The 20,190-nt window shown below is 31.2% G+C and overlaps 3 protein-coding genes and 1 pseudogene across 11 annotated transcripts; 3 read left to right on the top strand and 1 right to left on the bottom strand.

Moving 5' to 3' along the window:
- The first annotated feature begins 345 nt into the window (after positions 1-345).
- On the top strand, positions 346-5,099 carry Gat-1b (GABA neurotransmitter transporter-1B). Of its 4 annotated transcripts, XM_083086701.1 has the most exons (15): positions 349-676; positions 1,022-1,261; positions 1,512-1,904; positions 1,976-2,195; positions 2,272-2,373; positions 2,512-2,689; positions 2,752-2,884; positions 2,961-3,095; positions 3,195-3,298; positions 3,481-3,605; positions 3,694-3,806; positions 3,906-4,037; positions 4,169-4,372; positions 4,466-4,633; positions 4,702-5,099. In XM_083086701.1, the coding sequence occupies exons 3-15, from the start codon at positions 1,644-1,646 to the stop codon at positions 4,801-4,803; spliced, it is 1,977 nt and encodes a 658-aa protein (XP_082942827.1). In that variant the 5' UTR covers positions 349-676; positions 1,022-1,261; positions 1,512-1,643; the 3' UTR covers positions 4,804-5,099. The 4 variants fall into 4 exon arrangements, 3 of the variants coding, with proteins under 3 accessions (XP_082942827.1, XP_082942837.1, XP_082942819.1); XM_083086711.1 differs by lacking the exon at positions 1,022-1,261 and having other exon boundaries at positions 1,571-1,904; XM_083086693.1 differs by lacking the exon at positions 1,022-1,261.
- Positions 2,518-9,589, bottom strand: LOC145964252 (uncharacterized). Of its 6 annotated transcripts, none has more exons than XM_083086835.1 (8): positions 9,525-9,589; positions 9,288-9,447; positions 6,423-6,624; positions 6,268-6,339; positions 4,688-5,982; positions 4,443-4,622; positions 4,205-4,361; positions 2,518-3,827 (listed from the first exon to the last, which is right to left on the bottom strand). In XM_083086835.1, exons 3-5 carry the CDS (start codon positions 6,600-6,602, stop codon positions 5,767-5,769), a joined length of 468 nt encoding a protein of 155 aa, XP_082942961.1. In that variant the 5' UTR covers positions 6,603-6,624; positions 9,288-9,447; positions 9,525-9,589; the 3' UTR covers positions 2,518-3,827; positions 4,205-4,361; positions 4,443-4,622; positions 4,688-5,766. The 6 variants fall into 6 exon arrangements, with proteins under 6 accessions (XP_082942961.1, XP_082942937.1, XP_082942919.1 ...); XM_083086811.1 differs by lacking the exons at positions 9,288-9,447; positions 9,525-9,589 and adding an exon at positions 6,855-6,983 and having other exon boundaries at positions 4,688-4,844; positions 5,724-5,982; XM_083086793.1 differs by lacking the exons at positions 9,288-9,447; positions 9,525-9,589 and adding an exon at positions 6,855-6,983.
- LOC145969970 (uncharacterized) lies at positions 8,342-9,123 on the top strand (annotated as a pseudogene).
- Positions 9,590-16,940: 7,351 nt separating the features above from the next.
- On the top strand, positions 16,941-20,161 carry LOC145964176 (pancreatic lipase-related protein 2). Its single transcript, XM_083086645.1, has 7 exons — positions 16,941-17,090; positions 17,199-17,301; positions 18,254-18,402; positions 18,759-19,004; positions 19,304-19,510; positions 19,616-19,772; positions 19,862-20,161. The coding sequence occupies exons 1-7, from the start codon at positions 17,003-17,005 to the stop codon at positions 19,917-19,919; spliced, it is 1,008 nt and encodes a 335-aa protein (XP_082942771.1). The 5' UTR covers positions 16,941-17,002; the 3' UTR covers positions 19,920-20,161.
- The last annotated feature ends 29 nt before the right edge of the window (positions 20,162-20,190 follow it).

The raw sequence follows: 20,190 nt of genomic DNA, 5'->3' as shown, positions 1-20,190 counted from the left end.
TATATAAATATATATGTAATTTATTGCAGAGATTTTTATTGATTTCCAGAAATTTTGATCACCAAGACGAAACTCGTTTCATCATCTTATAATCTGATCACTGCCCCGATCGTGTATTTGCAACATTTTATCCTTAACTACATTCCTCAAGGTGATGAAATTTTATCGCATCGAAGGATTCATACGATGATGATAATAATAATAATAAAGAGAGAATATCGTATCGCGCGATCAGTCGGCGTGATTCGCGCGTACGTACATCGGTCAATCTCTCCGCACGAGAGATCCTAAATATAGAGTGACACATTAATTTGTTGAATGGAAAGATAGGTGCGTTCATACTCGAGGGGAACCGAGTGTCATTGTGGGGTGGATCGTGACGGGGTACGGCAGAAATCTCTGCATCCGCGCGGGCCCTTCCTTGAATTCGCGCTCGGCTAAACGTTCGACTGACGTTACTCAAAAGGGGTGATTTCGCTCTCCTTCAAAAATTTTACATCCCCCGCGCCGAAGATTCCGGAAGTGATCCTGCATTGAAAGGATCACGAAAGAAACGCAATATTGAGCTTCAAGGATGCTGAGGATACAGACATAAAGATCAGTGCAAGAAGGATACCGAGAAGAGGAAATAGGGATATTTACAAGAAAAACGCATATTAGATCACTCAATAACTACGTATGTATGAGAACTTGCGAGTTCTATGCGAAATGAATACTTCTGTCGTTCCCTCGATGATTGATTATATCTATTATTTCTTCTTTAAAGTTATATATACATATATAACTTATATGTAACTTTAAAGAAAGAAATATATTAAATAAAAATAAAATTATCCGTCTCTCTTGCATGTCGCATTCTTCTTCATATTTAATTACTAAAATTGGAAAATTGAATTGCTCGATTTGAAAAATCAAATTTGATAATTAAGCTATAGTTTGATAGCAATCATGTTTGATACACATAAAATATTCGTGATTGAATAAAAAAATGAATATTTTCCATCGCACATCGTTGTCACAGGACATACGGTACAAGACGGATGATATATAATGTGCACAGGGCATCGTGAGTTAAATATTAAAATAGGACAAGGTTGTGACGACGAGAATGTATTCGGTGAATGCTATGATTCCCGGAAGTGGCTCGTTATTCATCGTTCGTCATCATCAAGACCCTTGTCTACTATATGTAATACCTTGTATGCGCTCATATATGTGCGATGACGACGATGATCACGATGAATATTACAAGAGAGATCCCGTAAATATTATTTATATTAGGGCCTTATTGCCATTTCCTATATACTCTTTTGGAATTTCGTAATACGTCCGGCCATTTTTAAGAGATTCCTGTTTATCGAGGTCGACATAGATAAAACGAAAAAGTTGCATTATAAAAGCTTCCTAATTAAATTAAATTTAATCAATTACCAATCATTTTTTGGCTATTCTTATATTTTTATATTATTTTCCATTTTACTGATTCAACAATCGTGCCATAAATATTCTAGCATTTTAATCACAAGGAAGAATACGAAGTACGTACTGTCGAGCTAATCTCCATTCGCAGTCGATCGGTTAGGAGGATGAGGTGAGTCCTTCAATCCCAATCTCGTTCCGCGATTTCGTCGCCGCTATAAATAATGCCTTCGAGAGGATCGACCGGTCGTCCCAAGGTAGACAGATCCACTAGTCCTCTATCGCGGAAACCGGCGACGAGTTCCGCAAATCCAGTGCAGGAGTTGAAGGCTCTTTTCGCCGAACCTACCAGCAACGAACTGCCAGTTCTCCCCAATGGCGAAAAGGAGCCGGACTTCCGATTTGAGGCCATACAATGTCTGCGACAATCCTCCATCATCAAGAAAGTCCACGATCTACCGGAACGAGGAAACTGGAGCAGCAAGGTGAGACATCAGATAACGTAAATCCAATTAACTTGAATCTCATCAATAAGTATAATCTTTTTCTTTTAAAGATCGAATTTATTTTATCCGTCGTGGGATTAGCGATAGGTTTAGGAAATCTGTGGCGATTTCCCTACCTCTGCTACAAGAATGGCGGCGGTGCTTTCATGGTGCCCTACTTCATCGCGCTCGCATTGGCCGGTATACCCATGTTCCTAATGGAATTGTCCTTGGGACAAATGCTGACGATAGGTGGTTTAGGTGTCTTTAAGATAGCACCAATCTTTAAAGGTAATTTTACAAAACACTCTTAGAGCATAAAGTATTTCGTCATTAGGCGACAATGACAATGCTGATTTCTTAATAGGCATTGGATATGCGACTTGCGTGCTCTCCTGCTGGACCAATGTGTATTATATCATCATTCTCGCTTGGGCACTCTTCTACTTCTTAGTCTCTTTACAAGCCGGTGAGCATATATAAAGCATTTCAATATGCTCCGATATTTTTTCTGAAATCAATCTTAATATTTAATCGTCAGTTTATATAAAATCTAATAGAAATCTAATAGAAATTGTTATATCTGTCTGATGTAAATTTTGTGCAGATGTACCCTGGAGAACGTGCGACAATTCATGGAACACGCGCTACTGCATCACACCAGATGAACGTTTAAATGTTTCATGCTGGCAGAATGATTACTGGCCGAACGATATCATATGCGCTACATCTCTCGGGAATTTGAGCCACGAACTGCTGAAGGACCCAGTCAAGGAATTTTGGGAGTAAGTTATTAGTCTTTTTCATGCTTTAATTAATTATAATTCGCGTTTTCTTTCACGAAAAGGAGACGGACCCTGCAGATTTCAACTGGCATCGAAGCCGTGGGTGGTATAAGATGGGAACTAGCTGGTACGCTCGCAGTCGTATGGATCATGTGCTACTTTTGCATCTGGAAAGGCGTCAAATGGACCGGCAAGGTATAGCGGATTCTTGCAAACTCGAATTTTCGTTTTCGAATATAAAACTGTAAATTATATACATGATGTAATGTAGGTCGTCTATTTCACGGTTCTTTTTCCGTACGCCTTACTAGCAGTGCTGCTCATAAGAGGCCTGACACTTCCCGGTGCTTCGCAAGGTTTGAAATATTATGCTACACCAAATCTCTCAAAACTCGGTGATCCCGAGGTAATATTGTCACATTATTAATTTCTCGTTAATATATATATATATAGCTATATAAATCAAAATATATAATTATTACATTCACAATTATTTCATATATAGGTATGGATAGACGCGGTAACGCAAATATTCTTCACTTACGCTCTCGGTTTAGGTGCATTGGTAGCTCTAGGCAGTTACAACAAGTTCAACAATAACGTTTACAAGTAAATATCTTTTTCCTTTGCGTGAAAAATGACGAACTTAATTTTGTGCTTACTATGTGTATTTGCTGAATATCACGTTAAGCATGATTTTTATCTTCCTTTAACTTTATTATCAAATGTACAGAAGTACCCAAGTCTCTTGTGAAAAATTTGTTATATAAAGTTTTATCAATATATTGTAGAGACGCTCTCATTGTATGCGGAGTGAATACTTGTACCAGTCTGCTTAGTGGAGTAGTCATATTCTCTGTAGTCGGTTTTATGGCTCATGAGCAACAGAAACCTGTAGCCGATGTAGCTGCTTCTGGTAATTATTCGTGTTTATTTCGTATTATCTTCTCCGTCTCTTTCAATATTATGGCAACATAATAATATTGTTATGTCATTTTGATCAGGACCCGGTCTGGCATTCTTAGTTTATCCCTCAGCGGTATTACAAATGCCGGGAGCGTCAATTTGGTCGAGTCTATTTTTCTTCATGCTTCTTCTGATAGGCTTAGACAGTCAGGTAATGTAAGATTCATCGAATCTAAGGATCAACATTCATATAATTTCATAAAATTATCGTAGATGAATGTTAATATTAAAAATAAGTCGTATTCGCCAGTTCTGCACCATGGAAGGCTTTATCACCGCCGCCGTGGACGAGTGGCCGCGACTTCTCAGAAAACGAAAAGAAATGTTTATCGCTATCGTATGCCTGATCTCTTATTTAATTGGGCTTTTGTGCATTACGGAAGTGAGTATATATTTGTCATATGTGTACTGTTTAATGATAATCTGAGATATATCTCTGGTGTTTTATATATTTCATAAAGAGTTTGGCCATTAACTTCATTTACTTGATGCATTAATTTTTTTTTACTTTAGGGCGGAATGTATGTGTTTCAACTCTTGGATACATACGCCGTGAGCGGATTTTGCCTGTTATTCCTGATGTTTTTTGAATGCATTTCCGTATCATGGGCATTCGGGGTAGATCGATTTTACGATGGCATAAGAGACATGATAGGCTATTATCCCTGCTTCTGGTGGAAGATATGCTGGACATTTACTACGCCTGCTATTTGTGTGGTGAAACTTTTTTTAATTTGTTCCATGAGATGATTTAGGATAATATAATTTATATGTATATATACATTACTTTATTATCCTTTGTTTACATAGGGCGTTTTCATCTTTAATATCATCAAGTTTGTTCCTGTGAAATATCTTACATACGAATTTCCATGGTGGAGCCATTTGTTGGGGTGGCTCGCAGGTCTCTCCTCGATGTTGTGCATTCCAGGCTACATGATTTACATCTGGAATGTTACATCCGGAACTACCTCAGAAGTATATAATATTGCGCGAAAGAGTAGGATGTTCTCGCGAAACTTTATAACTTACTTATTTCTTTTTAGAAATATCGAAAATTGATAAAAATAGAAGACGATGTTGCTGCCTTACGAAAGAAACTCAATCCAGTCAAAGCCGCTGCCATCGATGCAGAATTCGAGTTATAAAATCATATTGTGCCTTCTCCAATAAATACATATATGATGGACTATAAAACATTAATAAGAAAGATTTAAGCGCAACGGAAACGATTCAATAATAAATTCAGGTTTTATTATAATAGTATTAAAATAAGATCATGTATTTCATTGACACTATAAGCACGATATCACATCGAGCGATGTTTATTAATTAATATATCATATACTCATAATTTGTTTCCAAATAATATAAACAAAAAAAAGCAAAAATAGTAATATTCATTATAATTTGTATAACTAATATATTTTGATTTTATCCTTCACATTGCAATTTTACATTCTATAAGTTAACGAGATAATGCTTAAATAATTTTATTCAGTATCTCTTAATCTAGTTAATATAAAAACCAAGTACCTTATTTTACATTTAAATGCTAAAATATATATGACTCATGCTTAATTATTTCTACAGTTTTTAACATTGTAGTAAATTATAATTTGAATACTTCCATATATATATATATATATATATATATATATATATATATATATAGATATACAGGGTGAGTCAAAAATATGTTTTAAAAATTTGTGAGCGTGTTCCTGGATAAAAAGGAAGAACAAATATTCATATGAACATATGGTCGCAAATGCTTTGTTGTCGAGATAATGGACATAAATCAGCAGTATCAAATAATGCTTTATTTGAACGTTTACAATTTTGTTATTGTTGTTTGTTTTTTTTCGTTCAAATAAAGCATTATTTGATACTGCTGATTTATGTCCATTATCTCGACAACAAAGCAATTCCGACCATATGTTCATATGAACATTTGTTCTTCCTTTTTATCCAGGAACACGCTCACAAATTTTTAAAACATACTTTTGACTCACCCTGTATATATATATATTGCGTATTATGTGTAACAAATAATAAAGATTTGAACCTTTTGTATGTTGCAATCGGGACTATGTTGCAACTTAGAAACTCTACAGATCTTTGTTTTGCATCTGTTTAATACGAACAAGAAGTTGCTCCTTCCATTGTTCCTCTGAAATTGTGGATGCCCATTGTGGAATCGAAGTTTCAGGAAGGGTGATGGATGCCATTACAGATTTAACTTCCTTGATTTTAGATGCATCTAAGTCAATATCAGAACGATTGTGCGAACACGACCAAACTTGTAGTATATCTGAAGAACAATTCTGAAATATGTGAAATATAATTTAAATTGATTGAGTGCTCTACTATATTAAAAAAACAAGTTTGTACACAAATAGAGAGACTAATTTCTTATATGCTTTTTATAATAAATACTGAATCAAATTTGAGTTAAAATTGAAAAAATGTCCAAAATTGAATAAAACAGAAATATCTTCCAATCAGAAATTTATTAATAATCCGATTATTAATAATTAGATTATTAATAATTAATAATACGATTTATAAATAATTCTATAATGGTTACTTTAAAAAAAAAAAGAACTTACTTGTTGGGTCTCTGCTGTATGAGCAGATGCTATTTGAGTAGATTCGTCAAATCCAGATAACCACTCATCATTCTTAAATAGGAAAAGAATATTTAATTAATTTTACAAATGTCTTTATTAGAAATAATAAGAATTTTATCACTTGATAAAATTACCTCTTCTCTATCCAATATAGGATCTGCATCAGTAGATACCTGAGATAGTGGCACATATCCTGCCATTCCTATATCCTCATCATCACTGTCCTCGTCGTCATTCATCATTCTTGTATCCAAAAGTGCATTAGAAACTGTCAGATTTTCCTGAATAGGTTCATGTGTAGGTTCAGGCGACATGGTTATGTTGACTGATTTAACTCTAGAATTAACAAAAATTTTTAAAAATATGTAGATACTCAATATAGCAAATATTTTCATCTTACTATTGTTTTCACAACAAAACAATGTTATAGTGATAGCGATAATTTCTAAAATTCTATACTATAAAGATAAATATATATATATATATATATATATATATATATCATGTATCCTACCTATTTTAATTAATATTATAAAAATATATTTATTCTCAAAGAATATACGTACAAATAAACTTGAAACTGACTATACAAGACAGCTATCCCTAACTTGACAGCTAACCCTAAAAGCCATCACACACAAAATTGCATAGCTGCATATGCATAACATAAGACCATATGGACCAATGAGCATCGAGTATTATGTTATGTAAGTCAATATGGCGACTTAATACTCGATGCTCATTGGTCCATATGGTCTTATGTTATGCATATGCCGCTATGCAATTTTGTGTGTGATGGCCTTTACGCCTTAAGTCTCCTTAAAATCTTATTGTAGGTGATGCATTATTCTAACCAGTTTAGCTCGTTAAAGGAGGATTTATATTGCGTCCAAAGCTTACTGTATCCAATCGGACGTCATACATCTGACATTGGACCAAATGTAAATCCTCCTTTAACGAGTTAGGGCCCTGGCACACAAAAATACATAATTTGTGTGCCAAGGCCCTAAAGCGGCGTCTACAATGAGATTTTAAGGAGACTTAAGGCGTAAGAAATTGACCAATCGCAGTCAAGTATTAAGAGAATACTCGACTGTGATTGGTTAATATCTTAAGTCTTACGCCTTAAGTCTCCTTAAAATCTCATTGTAGACGTCACATAAAGCGTCGTCTACAATGGCCGTAGCATAAGGTTGTAAGGCCGTAGTCGTAAGAAATTGACCAATCACAGTTGATTATTCTCCTGAACTTAAACTGGGATTGGTTAATTTCTTACGACTACGGCCTTACAACCTTATGCTACGGCCATTGTAGACGCTTAAAGCGTCGTTTATATTTAGTATTATATTTCTCGATTAGAATTACATCGAGTATAATTTTGAATATTATTGTATTATGTGTAATAAAAAAAATAAATATTTCTGTAAGAGAAATATTTAGGAAATGATGTTCGAGATAGTAAAATATTTGGAAACTTTGTGTCTTTATATAGCCGCGTTGAGAAGCGTTTATTAATTTGTTTCATTTTATCTAAACGCGATTATATATTTATGTGTTTATAATGATATCTTAATTTGTAAAGTTCACCCTAAAATTTACATTTATTTATTTGTAAGACTGAATAAATGTCAATTAAATTCGTTGACTAAAAGTTTTTCGATTGTATTTTCTGATTCGCACAATAACTATGGATTTATTAATATACAAACATATATCAATATAACTTATTATGTTAACAGATTAATGTTTTCTTCGCAGAGAATCTGTCGAGTCTGATATTATGGAAGAAGAGTAGTACCAGCCTCTTAGTATCGATAATTCTGACGAGACAGATGAGAAATCATTACAACTAAGTAAAAATCAAATGACAATTATAATAGATAAGAAATTAATGGATATTACAGAATTTACATCACAATCAAAGTTTGACGAAGAATTAGCACGGCGGACTTCTGTAGTCGCGCGATTTAAATCAATAATTTTCCTTATTTTGATATTATTAGGACTAAACAAGATTATTATTATTAAAAAACTCATTCCTTCGAAACCAATTATGATAACTAACAAGGGTCGAAAAGATAAAAAACTGGAAGATATTGAAGTTACGAAAAATGAAATTTCTCGGAAATATCCGTCGCAATGTTTCACAATCTTATCAATATCATTTCTACCTGTATTTCCACTTTTTTGTATTTCTATTTTGGACTTTCGCATATAGATCAGAATGATAAATGCACTGATATTTTTTCGCCTGATATTGTTGAATTGGATAAAGAGATACTTGATCATGATAAAACCGTACGAGTTTTGACCGAATATCTTCAGCGAGATACGCCTCTTTTAAAAGTAATAGCTCTTATCGATGGTACAAGCGTCGACAAGTCATATATGGTGGATATTATAAGAAAAAGGCTTCACAGAAGAAATGACAACGATTTTTCATCCTCGTATTCGAACTTTATTGTCTTGGAGAATTTGAGAGCAGAGCATTCCACAAATGTCATAAATTTTGTGAGAATATATCAAGAAACATACGGTAGTAGGCAGTTTATCATATTGGCCGTTTTTAAAATTGAGCAAATTAATGACGATTTAACGCATAGTATAGACATGAACCGAACTATAAATATTGTAAAAGATAGTTTCACCGAAGCAAATATTATTAGTAAAATTATTCCCTTCGAACTTCTAAGCGAAGAAATTTTAGAAAAGTACATTATAAGCATGACGGAAAATATTGGACAAACTTTTTCGCGAGAGCAGATCAATTATTATAAATGACGTTTGATAGAAGATAATATCAATTGCAAAAAACCTATGGTTGCTAAACAATAAAAATCATGCATGTTTCCAAGGAAAAGAGATAGCACAAGTTATTATATTGCATTTGGTATAACAATATTCCCCCCCTCTCTCTCTCCCCCTCTCCCCTCCTTCCCTCTCTCTTCCCCTCCTTCATATCGACATATTACATGCTCAATAATTAATCTTGGACTTACGTTTGTTATAGGGAGAATGCTGGTACTGGGGGAGAAAATCGTTTCAGAGCCTTATTTCCATTATATTAGCAAGGGTGTCCCCCGTAGATTCAAGATTATTTAATATATGTATCAGAAATGTTAATAAACCTCGGTTATCAATAATTTCTTCCATTTTCATCTAAATGCATAAAAATTTAATGTTTAAGTTTTATATATAACATAAAGATTAATATAAATAAAGATATACATACATACTTGATTTTATTGTTTTCCAGAAATTAGGCAAGTCTCGCTGGAAATACTGAGTTCCTTTATTTTCAAGGCACACAACGCTTTTAACAGTTAAAATCGAAATGTATTTTCGATACGAACACAAATTGAAGAGGAAGTCGAATTACAAAGTCAAATATTTAGGATATAACAAACACGTGTTCGTTGATTAATCTTTGAAGTTTTGCCAATCAACAGTATCTCATTCAATGTTAACAGATAGTTTATTAGGATTTATATAGATGGAGAAGGATGATTTAATGATTGATATTCTAAGCCAATTCTTTATAAAAAAGTTTAAAACAAAAATTTTAAATTTAACCCCTTCGCCTACAATATCGTGTGAGACTCGTGGTAAGGAAATCGGGCCAAACAGAAGAACCACGGGTGAGGGCCGTGGTATGTCGATCGAGCCAAACGTAAAAAACACATGTCAGGTTCGTGATTTGTAGATCGGGCCAAAAGTAAACATCACGAAGCGTTAAATGACTCGACGCGTGACCGCCCTTGCTGTTGATTGTGGCACGCGCCGTCAGAATTTAAATCGTAGGGCATGGGGTTAAAAACATTATTTTGATCTATAAATTTATGCAATATAATATTTTACGAAAAAGATATAAATAAGAGATATTGTATTTTTTATGGAATTAAATTTTTATTTTAGGAAGATTTCAAAAATGCAGTCTTCTCACAGAAAGAAAGAGAGAGTTGATGTGTTAATGCTACATACAATGCACTGATTGTTAAATATCTTGAAATTATTTTTTCTGTGTTTAATTAAAAATATATACTGCGCAAATATACAATTACTTATTGGACCGTTTTTAAAATCAGCGTTATGATAATGAACGTTTTAGTGAAGTACTCTTATTGTATTCTCGAGAGTTGATCGACGAACAAAAAGAAAGCGTTCGGGATGAATGATCGAGATGTTAAGCCGACCAAGTTAAAGTAATAGTAATCTGGTGCATCTCGTGGAGACGATTAATGTGTTGTGCAGCATCCAATTCAAAGGCATGTCACTCGTCGAATTTCTCGTTCTTTCGATCATCTTCCTCGCTTGATCAGATAATCCATGATTATCAATTTGAAATCTCAACTGATATATAAAATCTTTTCTTTCTTCTCGAATTTCAATTAATCCTTTAGTTGTTAATACCAGCGATATATGTATATCTGGAAAATAGAACTGAACGACGATGCACGAGCATCCATTATCGAAGCAGTGCTTGAACACTTTGAACGCGAACCGGCCATTTTCAAACTATTACACTTTCAAAATATTACATAATATTTATTATGCAATATATATATATATATATATATATATATATATATATAAAATAACATCCAAATCATTAGGCGAAGAAATGATAAAGAATTATTGTAGTATTGACTAAAAATTTGTTTGAGGGAGAGAGAAAAATTAATTCATGGAGTATATTTGACTTATGGAGGATTGGAGAATAGTTCTATTTATTTTCATCTCGTCTATGATATGCATGCATTGGAAAACCGCTTTATTTATTTTCATTTTGTTTATGATATGCATGCGCTAATTTTAATAGTAGCGTTTCATCTACATAGAATTATTCACTGATGATATTTTCAATTTTATAAAACTTGGGATGTGTGTGACACTCTAACGTGCTGCTGTATTAACATGGAATCGATAAAAGGGCAAACTATAATAATTTTGTTGTTTATCAGTATCTTAAAAAAATATACATAATAATATAATAAATATATAAAAAAAAATATTTATTGCAAAACAATCAAATCTGTCTCTCTCTCTCTTTGATAGATAATTTTTACAATAAATTGAATATTATGTGTCGAAGTATGTCTTAAAATGCATAAAGTCATATTACATAAAAAATTAATTATTATATTATTATTAAATAATGATTTATTTTGGACAATAAAATAAGAATTCATATTCTTGGGAGTTTTTTTTATCTTCTAAAAACGAATTTAAAAAATGCCAATTATATTTTCATTCAAACGACAATAATAAAAGTGAACTAATTTTTTACATTATTAATCATGATCTCATATGTATAATTTATTTTATAGAGTTTGAGTACATGTGTGAGTGTATGTGTGTGTTGAATACCTTTTACAAAATAATAAATTTTATATTACGCATATCTTATGTAATGATTATTTTGCATAGCTTTTTGTATAATATTACAAAAAGTACTATATATAAAATGTCTTTTACAAAATAAATTTCATGTTACGCACATTTTATGTAGTGAATATTTTGTTTAAATTTTATATAGTACAAAATGCCACATAAAATTCTTAACAAAATAAATTTCACTTAAGGCATTTCTTATGTAGTAATAATTTGTAGTAATAATTTTGCATAGATTTTTATAAAGTAAAACTAAAATGTAGTAATAATTTTGTATAGATTTTTATAAAGTAAAACTAAAATTTTTCGATATATTTTTCGCTTATATAAACAAAGTGTGACAAATCTACGGTATATAGATTAATTTCATTAAACATTACAGGCTGCAAAATATCGGATCTTTGATTAATTAAGTTATGTGTAAGCATTATTGCTACAGTACCGGTCAAAAATATTGCGTCACTCCCCAAAAATACAAGAATAAAAGAAACCGAGTAAAGAAATAAATATTTTATCATTTTTTCCACTAACTGTTTTGTTGATTTTTACAAAATTATTGAAATATAAAATAACAAAAATAACAAAATTTGATAATACTTGTATATGCTTTTGTTTACTGAAGTAATGATTTCCCTGATTTATGGGTAATGCAATCGCTACAGTATCTTTTGTACTGATGCTATAGAAAAGTGACCGATTTAATTTTGCAATTATGTACTTCTCGAGCAGATTATAACACAAAATGCATATATTAAGCATATAAGTTACAATATACGTATATAAAATAATTGTCACGAAAATTTTATTCAACAACTGTCTAAAAATAACGTTGTACGAAATATATTTGGATATAAGAGAAATGTGTATGTTTGCAAAAACAATATAGATACTATATTCTCTTTTATATCAAACGATTGCAATAAATATATATCAATTGCAATCTGTTTCTGAATGAGGAAAGATTTCTGTGTCATAACTTGAAAAAAATTATTAAATCATCAGAATGTGTCGATTTTAATCTTTACAATATAATATGTTACACAATATACAGGGTGATTCTAAACAAACATTTGTCTTTAAAATATCAAATTCTTGAATGAATTCTAAGACGATTTTTGAGAGAGAATGTGTACGCACACACACACACACACACACACACACACACACACACACACACACTGATTGCTACACTCATCGCGTATAGCAATCAGCTGATCGCGGCGAGCACCCCACGTAATCGCCTATATCGCGCTGTCCCTGTCTACCTCTCGTACTCGTTCCGTAATTAGTTAACTATTTTCCTTTATAGTTTAAAAAATAAGCTCCGGGCAAAATTTTGCAAGAGGAAAAATCGTCTTAGAATTCATTCAAGAATTTGATATTTTAAAGACAAATGTTTGTTCAGAATCATCCTGTATATGTATATTGTTTTGGAGACAAAGGAATGTCTATTCTTTTTCCCGTCTTTAAAAGTGTTTAAAGACAAGGGCATTTCTCTTTCTTTTAAAAATAGGAAGTAGATTAGATATTTTACATAATACTTTTTAATTTTAGATAATACTTGTCAATTTTAGATAATACTTGTCAATTTTGGTCGCTAATCATATAAAAATTTTAATAAAGTTTTAAAAATACATTGATTCAAATACATACAAGTTGATGTAAAAAATATCGTCACAAAAGAAGTTCTTGTTTTCTATATAAATGCCGTCATATAAATACATTTTCAATTAATCGTGGAGCATGTGACGTGGTCATTAATCTTTGACGATGTCGCACAATAAGTATTTGTATCTGTATATAATATATATAATGGGAGAGGAAAGCCAAACTATTTTTATAATATAGAAAGTATGCTTTGTAAATTGGGATCGTTTAAACCAAACATGCGTATTGTATTTATATCGTAATTTCGACAATCTCTAAAGAAAGAAGCATATTTACAATTGTTATCATTTATGTGCACAATGTTCCATGTATCACATAACATCAATTTTAAAGACATAGGGAAGGCCTCAGAGTAATATAATCTTTGGACACATTTGTAAATTTCTGTTAATGACCTCGTTCTCTTCTTTGGGTTTGCGAAATAGTACATTTTTTCTGATTTAATGGCTTGAGCTATTAAATATGCCAAAGGAAGATATGTATCTAATCTAGGAATAATTGAAGAAAACACATTAGATAACCATAAATATCTTTTTACATAAAAGCCAAAAAATGCTACTCTTAAATCAACAGTTTCTGAAAAGTTAAATAAGGTTTGACATTTATAATTATGTTTAGAAACAAGAAAATGATACATCGGAAATGATATACTTGGAAAACTATATGTTATTCTAGTCTCAGTAATTGCTTTGGGATCAGTAAGTATCATTTCATTATCATCTTTCTTTATCTTTTCATTATCATCTTTCTTTATCTTTTTATTATCATCTTTCTTTATCATCTGAATTTTATATTTGTCTATCATTATTTTAGATACATTTTCAATTAGTTCCAATTCATTGCCTTCAAATTTTGTTGCAAGTTTTAAATGATGTAAATAACATATGGTGAAAATATCATGAGGGAGAGACATATTATTAGTAAACTTATAACATTTGATGCCTTCATTATGTTTGTATCTATACAGATAATATTTTAATGGAATAAGTTCTTCTTCAATCATATATTTAGTGTGTTCATGTCTATTTCTCATATGTTCAATGATTACTCTTGGACTAAAGTTTACTACAGGAAGAATCACATCGTGCGGAGGAAATTTTTTTAACAATTCAATCTCCGAAATATAATATTTAATATAATATTTTTCTAACTTATTTTTTAGTAAATGTACTAAATCTTTTAATATACAATCATTTTCTTCTATTTTCTTGGTTCTTCTTCGTGTGTTCCTAGTTAGATCCATTTATATAGACTGTAACTCCTGGGATTTACTCCTGTTTATCTCGAAATGAATATCTAAATGCATAAAAATTTAATTTTTAATATATATATAAATTTTTATGTACATTTTTATATAATATATACAAGGTGTTTTTTCCTAAATTCGCGATAAATATTTTAATGACAAATTCTTTGTAACATTTTAAGACGAAAATTTTAATACGAAAATGTGCTATAATAGTTTTCAAATGAAAACTTTAAAGATCATGAATGCAGGGCTACAATTTCGCGCGTTCAGGGGTGGCAAAATGGTTAATAGTAAAGATGCTTCCATGAATCGAATGCTTTTGATATTGGTGAAATTATTGTGAAAATACTCAAGAATTTCATTAAAAATCGTGATCTTTAAACTTTTCCCATTTGAAAACTATTAAAAGCCTCGACATTTTCGTATTAGAATTTTCGTCTTAAAATGTTACAAAGAATTTGCCATTAAAATATTTATCGCGAATTTAGGAACACTCTGTATATATATAGTTTCACATACATATATTATACATAAGTTTTAAAGAAATTGTTGACATAAAAAAATCCTTGCATAATAAAATTGTATGTAATATGTTTTTCTATATATTTGCAATTTTAAAAAAATACAATAGAATGAGAGTGATATGTGTTAAGATTTAACTTTTTTTTCGATATAAGACATGTGTTTCAAATAAATCGGTATTAAAGATCGGTGCATACTTACTTGATACTATTGTTTTCCAGAAATTAGAAAAGTCGTTCTGGTTCTTTTCTGAGTTATTTTAGTTTCAAGGCACACAACACTTTTATTAACATTGTTAGAAACATATTTTCGATAACGAAACTTGAAGAGGAAGTCGACTTACAAAGTCATCAGTATTTAGGATATAAACAAATACAAGGGCATAAACGTGTATCATGTAATATCTATCAATGTATAATACACAGTCATTAATCTTTAGTCTAAAACGGTTGCAACATACAATGTCTATATATTTGCAAATATAATACAAATATTATTTTTTAGTTGCTAAGTGATAACAATATATAAATTATAGTCGATTATAATCTGTTTTTGAGAATAAAGAAAAGTTTATACATTAATCGGAAAAAATATATATTTTTACTGAAATAATATGTTAATTTAGAATTTTAAAAATATATGAAATATATGAGTTTTTCAAAATAATTATCAACATAATGTACGCATAATAGAATTAAATCGTTAAATTTCCTTGTGATTGTAAAAAGATTTTTAAAGAACAGAATGACAACATTTTTTAAATAGATTTAATTTACATCTTGAAATATATTTAAGATATAAATCTCTTTCTCCTTTTTTCTCTTCAAGGAAATAAAAAATGAGAGATAATTATATTGTATACACATATGAGACCATAGTTTTGCAGAAATTAGAAATAAATTGGAATTTTTAATTTCGAAAAATTCGAATTATATTTTATCTTTGAACATACATATACACGCATCATATTTAAGAATATATATCTTTGCAATTAGAAAAGAATTCCTAATAATGAAAACTTGGTAAGGAAATCATAAGGTTATAAATGTACATATACATATGTATATTATTCGCAGTTCTACTATAATAAATAATGAATTTATCGAAATAAAGAAAAATAAAATTGTTATTTATAAAATATATAAAAAATATTTATTATTTTTCCAAAAAATGTTTTATGAGATATTACTATTTTAGATAAAATTTAATAAAATTTAATATATAATACAACTTTTAAAATTTAAATATATAAAACATCTTTAACATAAAATATGCTAATTTAAAGTATTAGCTGAATATAATTTAGCAATTCTTTTTCATTTTGTTGATCTTTAAGGTTTTCAACAGTATCTCATTTAATGGTAGCAGATAGTTTATTAAGATTTATATAGATGGAGCAAAATGATTTAATGATTGATATTCTAAATGCCAATTCTTTATAAAAAAAGTTTAAAATAAAAATTTTAAATTTAAAAACATTATTTTGATGTATTTATGCAATATAATATTTTACGAAAAAGATATAAATAAGAGATATTGTATTTTTTATGGAATTAAATTTATTTTAGGAAAATTTCGAAAATGCATTCTTCTCACAGAAAGAAAGAGTTGACGTGTTAATGCTATACAATCCATTGATTGTTAAATATTTTGAAATTATTGTTTCTGTGTTTAATTAAAAATATATACTACATAAATTTACTTATCGGTTGGACCGTCCTTAAAATCAGCGTTATGGTAATGAATGTGTTAATGAGTTAAGCATTCTTATCGTATTCTCGAGAGTTGATCGACGAACAAAAAGAAAGCGTTCGGGATGAATGACGGACCGAGACGTTAAGCCGACCAAGTTAAAGTAGTAGTAATCCGGTGCATCTCGTGGAGATGACTGGTGTGTCGTGCAGCATCCCATTCAAAGACATGTCACTCTTCGAATTTCTCATCCTTTCGACCATCTTCCTCGCCTGGTCAGGTAATCGTTGATTATCGATTTGAAATCTCAAATATCTGATATATAAAATCTCTTTTTTCTCTTCGAATTTCGATTGATGTCGATTAATCCTTCAGTTGTTAATTCTAGCGATATATGCATATCCGGAAAATAGACTAAACGACAACGCACGGGCATCAATTATCGAGACAGTATTTGAACGCGAACCGGCGACTTTCAAATTATACACTAGGTGCGTACAATCCTTTATTATTACGAGATGACAATTTACAATGAGATATAAAAATATGAATCTATAATATTATTAATATAAAATATTAAATGTTATATAATATAAATTATGCTACAATATTATATTATATTTAATTATGTACATATAATAAATATTATATATAATATTATATAATATTTATTGTACAATATATATAAAATAACATATCTTCAGACATTTAGACGAAGGAACGAAAAAGAATTGTTACAAGTAATGACTTGTTCGAAGGGGAAAGAGAAAGTCATTCGCGCAATTATATTTGGCTTATAATTGATTTAAAGTCAAATTGCATAATATATTGTAGAGTACTTGTTCTAATTACACGTGCATCGTTATATTATTCATATAAAAAAATCTTCTCAGTATTCTTCAAATAATTATATTTTATATATTCGCAAAAAAAAAATTGGAAAGTATCTCTTTAGCACCGATCGAGAATCAATCATATGTCGACGCGACTAATTTTCATGCACCGTGGTATTACTTATCGCGGACTGCCCCGTGGAGGATGCATCAGTTTTTTAATGATACATGCAATCAGCAAGAATTCTATTCTCAGCGCTGACGTTTGACTATCGAGCATCGAGGCGCCATGCCGCACCACATCGCGTCGCGTCGCATTGACGCCTCAATATCGCGTCCTCGGATTGATTCCCCTCTCTTTTGCATTTTTTCTTTCTCTTTTTCTGACAAGACGAATAGCAAGGAAGTAACGCCACTTCGACATTTTAATTTTTTTTTATATTATACGAAGAAAATAACAAATTTTGAAACCTACATCCGTGATGATAAAATTATCACGGTGTTTGGCTGCGTTTTTATATTTTTTAACTTTTGTAATATCCGAAACGTCTAACATTGCAATACGATAAATTTGCAATACAAATCGTCATTATGGTATTATTTTTCGCAGAGAGAACCCATTCGGCGAAGAAGAATTGTTTTTGAATAATACCGAGGTGTTGTACGCATCGCACTTCAACGAAAGCAGACCAACTAAGTTGATCGTCCACGGATTCAGCGATATCGGGAACGAAGGCTGGATACGAGATTTAATAGATGGTGAGTAGACATAGATATTGCGTCGTAATTTGTATATTTTTTTACTGCTGCTATTACTACTGCTACTACTACTTTTATAAACAATCAGGGTCAGCCTATTTCGGTAAATGCGGAATCGACGTCGTTGTCGGTTCAAGAGTCAGCGCGATAACAGTTTAATTAATCGTTTTTGCAACTTTTTGCTCGCTCTCCCTCCACAGAAACTTTGCGGAAGAGCTCCAAGTTCCTTTTTACATTATGCGCGATTTTATAATACAATATATTCGACTGTTCTCTTATCTCTTCTTATGCATAGCATCATTTCCGAATAAAAATAAAAAAGAAAATAAAGATGTAACATTTAATTGCATTTTTAGCGTATCTGCTTTATCAGGATGTGAACGTGATAGTCATCGGTTGGGGAATTTTGGCATCCGACGCCTATCCAGTAGCAGCTAAGAATACGCGTCTCGTCGGTGAATATTTAGGCCGATTTTTGGAGTTCTTAAATCGGGACTCAAATCTGGAGTACAAGGATGTGCACATTAGCGGTCATAGTCTAGGATCCTACGTAGCGGGTTTCGCTGGAGCTTATCACGATGGACGTATTGGAAGAATAACAGGTAGAACAGACTGCTTATCATCATTCTTATGCTACAAAAGTATATTTTTTATCATTCTTTCCAGAATATAATTATATACATCATATATATATATATATATATATATATATATATATATATATATATATTATAATTTCTCTTTCCAAAATATTTATTAGTGACAAAAAACACTAAATAAATACAAAGTTATATGTAAATTAGAATTGCTATATATTTTAAAACATGCTATTGAAAAAATAGTAGAAAATAACTACAAATGAAAGACAGCTAAAAATGCATCTATAATTTTTTCCCGGAAGGATTGGATCCAGCGAGTCCTTTGTTCGAGACCATATCCGGCATAGTTGATCCGGAATATCGATTAGATCCGACCGATGCTCAATTTGTAGATGTAATCCATACCAGCGGTCCGACGTTTGGATTTCTAGCGCCGTTGGGTCATGCCGATTTTTATCCCAACGATGGCAAAATTCCTCAACCTGGATGTTCTTTTGTGCCGACAATAAGCAAGTATTATGTATAAAGTATTCGTGTTATTGCATCTTTATTATAAAGAATATTGATAAGATGACTTGTGAACGATCATATCTTAATGCCTCTTTACGTTACAGCTTATTGTAGCCATTCGCGAGCGCATCAGCTTATGACCGAGAGCATTGGCAGTACAGTGGGCTTCAAGGCGAGAATGTGTGAGAGTTGGGAAAAATATAAGGAGCAACTTTGCGATTACAATCCGATCGTATTGATGGGCGAATACGCTTCTACGTCGTAAGTTGTCTCTTTTTTTTATACCTTGTTATAAATTTTTCCGAGGATAGTATATAAAAAGGATCGATTCAATAATTTGTTCCTTTCAGATTACGTGGCAAATTTTATCTGTCGACTAACGGCGCTGCTCCATATGCAATACAGTAAACGTTCTAAATATTAATTGACCTGAGAATTTGCGAGCTCAGAGCGATGATCGTAGAGCGACGATCGTATAATATAATAGTTTGTACTAGTCATTTATAAGTTATCTTATTTATGAAACTTTTCATTCTGGGCGCGTATCGAATATGCCTCGTGCGCATCGTATCAGAATATATCTTTAATATTACGTGATGTGTTTTACATATATACAATTTTGAAAAGAGTACAAATTACATTAACTGCGACTATGATTTTAAATCAATATTCCTCTTAC

The sequence above is a fragment of the Camponotus vicinus genome, unplaced genomic scaffold (assembly GCF_025532165.1).
Source record: "Camponotus vicinus isolate PSW18456_S1 unplaced genomic scaffold, iyCamVici1.0 SCAF_1, whole genome shotgun sequence".
In the NCBI taxonomy this organism is placed as follows: domain Eukaryota; kingdom Metazoa; phylum Arthropoda; class Insecta; order Hymenoptera; family Formicidae; genus Camponotus; species Camponotus vicinus.
The sequence above is the reverse complement of the archived record's forward strand: the minus strand, read 5'-3'. Positions and strand labels throughout refer to the sequence as shown.

Bases quoted from the DNA above. Each gene is read 5' to 3' on its own strand.
- Gat-1b (XM_083086711.1), top strand. From the start codon at position 1,644: ATGCCTTCGAGAGGATCGACCGGTCGTCCCAAGGTAGACAGATCCACT. The intron at 2,374-2,511 runs GTGAGCATATAT...AATTTTGTGCAG, and splicing joins CTTAGTCTCTTTACAAGCCG to ATGTACCCTGGAGAACGTGC. The intron at 2,885-2,960 runs GTATAGCGGATT...GATGTAATGTAG, and splicing joins GCGTCAAATGGACCGGCAAG to GTCGTCTATTTCACGGTTCT.
- LOC145964252 (XM_083086835.1), bottom strand. From the start codon at position 6,602: ATGTCGCCTGAACCTACACATGAACCTATTCAGGAAAATCTGACAGTT. The intron at 6,340-6,422 runs GTAATTTTATCA...TTCCTATTTAAG, and splicing joins CTATATTGGATAGAGAAGAG to AATGATGAGTGGTTATCTGG. The intron at 5,983-6,267 runs GTAAGTTCTTTT...CACATATTTCAG, and splicing joins ATACAGCAGAGACCCAACAA to AATTGTTCTTCAGATATACT.
- LOC145964176 (XM_083086645.1), top strand. From the start codon at position 17,003: ATGACTGGTGTGTCGTGCAGCATCCCATTCAAAGACATGTCACTCTTC. The intron at 19,005-19,303 runs GTAGAACAGACT...TTTTCCCGGAAG, and splicing joins ACGTATTGGAAGAATAACAG to GATTGGATCCAGCGAGTCCT. The intron at 19,511-19,615 runs GCAAGTATTATG...TTTACGTTACAG, and splicing joins TTCTTTTGTGCCGACAATAA to CTTATTGTAGCCATTCGCGA.